At 39.3% G+C, this 6,948-nt stretch overlaps 1 protein-coding gene across 4 annotated transcripts in view; it reads left to right on the top strand.

Annotated features, from left to right (window-relative positions):
* mpped1 (metallophosphoesterase domain containing 1) overlaps window positions 1–6,948 on the top strand; it is a 55,408-nt gene that overhangs the window by 44,312 nt on the left and 4,148 nt on the right. For all 4 annotated transcript variants that reach the window (XM_034112321.2, XM_034112322.2, XM_034112324.1 and 1 more), the window contains exons 5-6: window positions 514–629; window positions 5,297–5,410. In XM_034112321.2, coding sequence (XP_033968212.1) covers window positions 514–629; window positions 5,297–5,410 — 230 coding nt within the window. The remainder of the gene's footprint in view (window positions 1–513; window positions 630–5,296; window positions 5,411–6,948) is intronic.

The raw sequence follows: 6,948 nt of genomic DNA, 5'->3' as shown, positions 1-6,948 counted from the left end.
CAGTCTGCTCTGATTGGTTAGCTGGCCAGCTCTCTTGATGATTGGTCAACTGCTCACAGATGTCCCGCCCCCTGGCCCGTCACATACATTGTGTTACAGCACTATCAAATATAAGCGTTACATAGTGATGTTACAGAAGTAAACAAAGGAGTCCAATGGAGGCGTTTCAGGCAGGGGGGGGAATGAGTGAGAGAGAAATTCCCACAGAGAACACACTAAAGGAATCTTTGTGTTGAGAGGGTTGTGAGTGTTTCGTTTATGAGCACATTAACACATTTTCCATGAAGCCTGAAGTGTTGTAGGTTGTTTGCTATGTGTGCTGTTTGGTTGTGAGTTCTCCTGTTTAGTGTCACTTCACTCAAATCCCATTTCAATGAGCTGCAATATTATTAAGGTTAACAGCCAGAGTCGAAGAGAAATGCATAAGATGTTCACTTGATGTTGTCTGTACTGATGATGAATGGACTAACCGTGTGTGTGTGTGTGTGTGTGTGTGTGTGTGTGTGTCTGCAGGCAGCCCTGGTACTACGGCTGGGGCTTCAACTTGCCTCGGGGTCAGGCTCTGCTGGACAAGTGGAACCAGATCCCTGACAACACAGACATCCTGGTCACACACTGCCCCCCACTGGGTAAGACACACATTACACTGAACACACACACACACACACACACACACACACACACACACACACACACACACACACACACACACACACACACACACACACACACACCCCGCTGGCAATCACACCAGCACTGCCAGATTTAGAAGCCGCCCTTTACATTTTCAACTGATGGGCTCAGAGTAAATTGCTTTTGTTTGCTTAAACTAGAGGGGAATAGTGGGATTTTGGTGAGATTATGACCCTCCTGGCCTAAATCACCAACCCAGTCTCACGGCATTTTGTGTTATAGTCACGATTTTAAAAGCAATGTAAATAATGACAAATTAGAAGGAAAAAAAGATTTAAAAAATACAGATTTCAGTATTCTGAGGCCCTGAGCCCCATTTCTTTTCCTCGCGGACGGCAAAAAAAGTCCAACATTATACCATTTAAAATAAAAACAATAATTGTGGCTTGATATTAAGTAAGAAAATGTGTTTATGAACCCCACAGCTTCCGTTCTTCCAAGACCCGACCGGACAAAAAGACGTGTTGCAGGCACGAAACACATTACCAATAGAAATACATTGCTTTTAAAATCGTTCTGTGTGACACGAAAAAAATGGGAAAATTGTGTTGAACACGAATCAATAGATTAAATACATTTTGTGACTATAACACAAAATGCCGTGAGACTGGGTTGAAATTACAGGGGGGTTGCATATATATGAGTATTTTTCACCACTATAAACTTTGATGGATCAATTGACTGCACAAAAGTGGCAGTTCCAAAGCGCTTGACCGCAGTGAATCCAGCAAGATACAGTATACAAGTTACATATCATTGGCATGATCTTCACCTATGATATATATATATTTTAACTCCAGCCTGCTGCATCTGTTAGATAAATAAACTTCTGTTTGGGGCAGATTGCGTCACATCTGTTCCCGACCAGTAAATCTGGCTCTCAGTCCTTTATTTATTTATTTCGGTATTTATTTATTGATCTACACGTAGACACATTTAAAATATATAGAGTTTAGAAAGAATGTCACCAGCCTATAAAACATGTTTTATATTATTGTCACGTTTTTATATTTTTTCATACAGTCAAAGGTCCCCAGCTGGATTGGACCTGACTTCATTGCAAATAAAGAAAAACATATTTTTTGTATTACTTGTATTTAGATACTTACATGTGAACTGACCTTCACTGCACATGTTTGTATAGTGTTTGAGCTTGTTGAAACCAGCTCTCACCCTACCATCAAGTACACATTTTAATATCACTTCAGGGAAGTGCTCTTAGACTAGCAGTTCTTTTGGTTTTTCTCTCGATATGTGTAAAGACCAAGGTCCAAGTTCTCATTACACTACAGACTTGTTCTGAGGTGTATTCTTTTCTCTTCTTAAGTAAATATAAAACATATTCTTCATCAACTTTATTTTATTTTCCTCAACAGTGTAAATGCTTGATTTTCTTTAAAAATATCAAAATGGGTTGCCAAGTCCCGATCAAACCAAAAATACGAATTGAGGTTACATCGTGGGCGCTGTTGGGCTGTATTTCTGACCTATTTGTGTAATTGTCAAAAAGGTGATAGGTGATGTTATATTATTGAGTAGTTGAGTAATTGGTAATGTAATAAATTCTCACAGTCGGTCACAAACACACTTCACCTGTAGAGTCTCCTGTGTCAACACCTTTCACATTTTTCATCCCCACACAAACAAATGTCGCAAGAGTTTGACAAACACAGATGTTGACTCGCAATCTAATTGACATAGGGGCACACACTGCTCTCTCTCTCTAACCCTCACTCTCCCACACACACTTTCACACCTCATCTCCTTCTGCATCTGTGGTGTTCAGACGAGTGTGTGTGATTGATTTCTGTGTCTGCGTCTCGGCCGCAAACACGGTCGTTTATTTTCCATTCAGCTTAGCGAAGTGTCTCCAGCTATCTGCTCGTAAGCCACTGGCATATGGAGCGGCAACAGCAGGCTACTAATGCATGACGCACACACACACACACACACACACACACACACACACACACACACACACACACACACATGCTCACATATTCAGAGCAAGATTGCAGGAATGGCATGAGAAAGAAAGAGGGATAAAGGGTATGGACCACAAAAGTGTGCATAATAAAGAGGATTGTTTAAAGCGCTAGAGGTCAAGAAAAGACATCCTTTTTTTAAATGTTTTTTAAAAAGAGTGCGAAACGAACATGGCCCAGAAGGTGACGGAAAAAGAAGTGTTGGCAAGACTTGTTTCGCATTGCAGCAAAAAGCTCGTCTTTTATGAGGCGCGATAAAAACGGCAGATCGGCAGCTAGAAAGGAAAAATATGGCCTCTTTATCTGGCTGTGAGGAAGAAGTTAACAGTGAAGAGGGAAAGAGAGCACGTGAGACAAAAGAGGAAAACAGGCTCAGTGCCCACAGCAGCAGCTGCTTTGAAACAAAAGGCACATTAGAGCAAAATACCCCGAGACGCAAAAAGCCCTCGTAACTTCTCACGGCGCTTCCATCATCTCCGAAGGCTTGTAAAGAATTCTGAAGGCGTTTCATACCTAAACTGATACTACAAGTATGTTTTTTTTAGTAGATATGTAGATACATTTAGAGGACAAAGAAGTCAGACTGTATTACTTTACCATCATGACTGATTCACTGCCAGCCTACACAGAAGTTTTATGTCTGTTGAGTTTAAGAGGATCCATTAACTGTGCTGTGAGTGAGAGTTTTAGCACTTTGTTTGGTGATAAAAAAAGAATAAGAATCTTAGAGATCCCTCGAGAGACTCTTCCCTTTCTCTTTTGTTGCCACTGACTTGCTGAAAGGCAGCCATAACTATCGTAACTCATGCTACTTGTCATTCAGCATTGGCATTTTTATTTTTTTATTTAACCAGATAAAAGCATTGAGATAGAATCTCATTTGCAATGCTGACCTGGCCAAGAAGGCAGCAACGTTACACATAACACAAACATATAAAATACAGAGAACATAACTAAGAAAACAAAATGCATGTATGCATACAACTCAAAAGCAACACACTTTTGTAATGTTTTGGTCTTGGGCTAGGTGAGAGGTTAATTTGGACTGTTAGACTTCTAAATGTAGTTGTGAATTGATCTTGTCGTTAGAAATGTAAACTTGTCTTTAAAAATGTGAGAGTTTACCTGATTTGTCCTCAAACACTTGAGACTTAGCTTGGACTTTTACCTAAAAACTGTAAACCTGGTTTGAACTTGTCCTTAAAGACTTGAGCCTTGACATGAGTTTCTTTCGTTAAGGCTTTGACTCGTTCTCCAAGACTTAAGGATTGGCTTGGACTCATATTTTAAAGACTTGAGCTTGATTAAGATTTGTCCCTAAAGACTTAGTTTGGACCTGTTCTTAAATACTTGAGACTTGGCTTGAAATCACCCTAAAAACCTTGGCTTTGACTTCAACGTAATGTCCTGACACTTGACTTAAACTAGTCCTTTCAGACTAGAGATTTGGCTTGGATTTGTCCTTAAAAGACTTGAACATGACATAGATTTGTCCTCAAAGACTTGGCTTGGACTTGTTCTTAAAGACTTGAGACTGGAGTTGGACTAGTCCACTCCTTGAAGACTTGAGAATTGACCTAAACCTATTTTAGAGAGACTTGCCTTGGACTTGCACAAAAAAACTTGAAAACTTAACTTGGACTAGTCCTTAGAGATTTGACACTTGGTCTTGACTCGTCCTTAGAGACTTTTCAATACAATGTGTAAACAACTTGTCACTTCACCTGTCCTTTCAGACTAGAGAGTTGGTTTGGACTTGTCCTTAAAGACTTTAAACCTGACTGTCCAGAGGTTGCCTTTTGTCCAGGCCTTTGAATTAGCAGACTCCAACAGACTGCCTTATTGTTAACATTTCAATCTTCTAATCATTTGTGGAAATAATGTTTCCAGCAGTTCATATATGAAACAATGAATACATTGATAAAAAACTATGCAAGCAGGAATTAAAGTCTTCTTTCAGTGTATTTTTCTCATCTGGCTCATGTTATTTTATGCACTTGAATCTATTTGTCTTTTTTCCTTTGTGTTGACTTTATTATTCCTGTCTGCGCGGCACGACAGCAGGCAGGGAAGATGGAGCCACGAGCTCCTCACTCATTTTATTTCTCCGACTTGATGCTTTTATTGACTCAGCATCAGCAGCATCCCTCCTCGCAGAGCAGCCCCTAAATCATGTACACTCCATGCTTCATCCTTGTCACACACACTGGGAAGTCTGCATCTGTGTGTGGCTGTGATTGATCTTTATTTTATATGGCTGCTTTCTAAGAGTCTTTTTTGTGCTGCAATGTGCAGTTTGCCATTAGACAAGGAGTCTGAAATGAGTGTTGTTCTTAAATGTGATGTATGAAGGAAGATGAATATATAACTGCATGAAGACAAATTCAGACATTTAAAAATAAAATAGAAACTAGAAAGTCAGCCCAAAATGATCAGTACACTTTTGCCCGTTATATTTTTAATATTACATCTCATTAGATAGAAAAACACTTTTCTTTAGCATACTTAGCATACCACCACATGCGCTACAGCTCTTCATATGTGTCGCCATTTTACGTCTGTTGGAAGTGGTGCGTTTAGTGTGAGGTCTGTTTGATGTTTGGTGTCACTCTGTGCAGGTTTCCTGGACTGGGTCCCGAAAAAGATGCAGCGTGTGGGCTGCATGGAGCTGCTCAACACCGTCCAGAGGAGAGTCCAGCCCAAGTTTCACGTGTTCGGACACATTCATGAAGGTACTTGCATGTGCTTGTAAAACAGTAAAACTCACACAACGCTGCAGCTGCAACAGAGACAAATGCGACGATCCACAGCCTTTTAAAGCAAATAAACTATTTTCAACATTGTAAAAGAGGAGGTCTTAATCAAATGGACTTTTTTCCATTCATGCTTGTTTATTGATATCGTTTTTTTTATTACATTGGAACTATAGAAACTAGAGGCCCAGGTAATGACACGTCCCTTCACAACATAAACATAAAGTGTCTCTTGTCAATTGAATGCAATCACAAGTGAATGGCGTGCCCTTAAAATCAGAAATGTTTTTAATCAATCAATACAACACGATTTATCAAACATTTAGGCCGGTTTGCACAGCAGCAACACAAGGAAAGCAAAGGACTGGTAACAGTATATGATCTGGTCCTATTATTAAATTATGCTATTTTACATCATTTTTAGACACAATTATTCCTATACATGACGCCAAAAAAGCTTTCCATAGTTTAATAATTATTTACATTTTTACACATATAGCCATGGCCTGAACATTTGGTTATTCTGGCAATATTTGGACTGTCAAATCATACTCATAAAATCAAAAGAAACAGAAATTCAACAGAGTTCAGAAAACATTAAAATAATGTTTTAAAAACTATTTCACAAAAAGGAGCTTGCAAATATTTATAATGCTAATGCGGATTTAGTGGTCTTTTAGTGAAGGAGTCAATCCTCCTCCCAGTGGAATTAGCCCCCTTGATTAATTTAAGTGGGAGTAGGATACAACTTCTCAACATGGCCACACATTTCTCCAAGTTCCTGTGTTTTAGTCAGAGATACTCTAAATATAAACTACCCCCTCTTTTGTTTACAGAGTACCATTTACACATTTTAAGGCTCACATAAATCCAAACGACCTAAATTCATAGGATGCAATATAATATTTAGCATCCAGGAATGGCCTCTTTAAAATTGGATTCTGAATGCGGCAGATAGTTAACACCCCTGCTGCTACATCACTGTCTAATATTTTCTCATGTATCTGATAACCTAAACATTTACGAAAAGAAATGTATCTACATCCTTGTTTTATACTTACTTGTATGTATACTTTTTCCTTAAAACTGCCTACAAAAGTTCAATTCCAGCCATTCAACAACCGGTTTTAGTGAAAAACACTGATTGATGTGAACGTCTTAAATAATAAAAGTGTATATTATGGAATAGCTGAGCTGCCACATCCTTATAAGCATTAAATCCAGGCCAACGAGGGCAGAAAGGCCGTCTCCATGGACCGAGGATTGCTTTTTCGGGGTTATCAGGTCAGCGCTGAGCCCCTGGAGCAGCAGTGCCCTATCAGAGTGAGCCATATTAGAAACTAGATCAGATCATACAAGAGAAATAGGCTGAACGCAGCTCTCTTCATTAATTTAAAGAGAGAAATACAGAAATGATCTGCAGTGCGTTTTTGTATTCATGTATTCCAAATCTGAAAGGACCAACGCAGACATCTGTTCGGTTCCAAGAGATGCTGAAAGTGACACCTACACTTAAA

Source organism: Pseudochaenichthys georgianus, chromosome 23 (genome assembly GCF_902827115.2).
Source record: "Pseudochaenichthys georgianus chromosome 23, fPseGeo1.2, whole genome shotgun sequence".
In the NCBI taxonomy this organism is placed as follows: domain Eukaryota; kingdom Metazoa; phylum Chordata; class Actinopteri; order Perciformes; family Channichthyidae; genus Pseudochaenichthys; species Pseudochaenichthys georgianus.
This window is presented reverse-complemented; position numbering and strand designations above follow the sequence as displayed.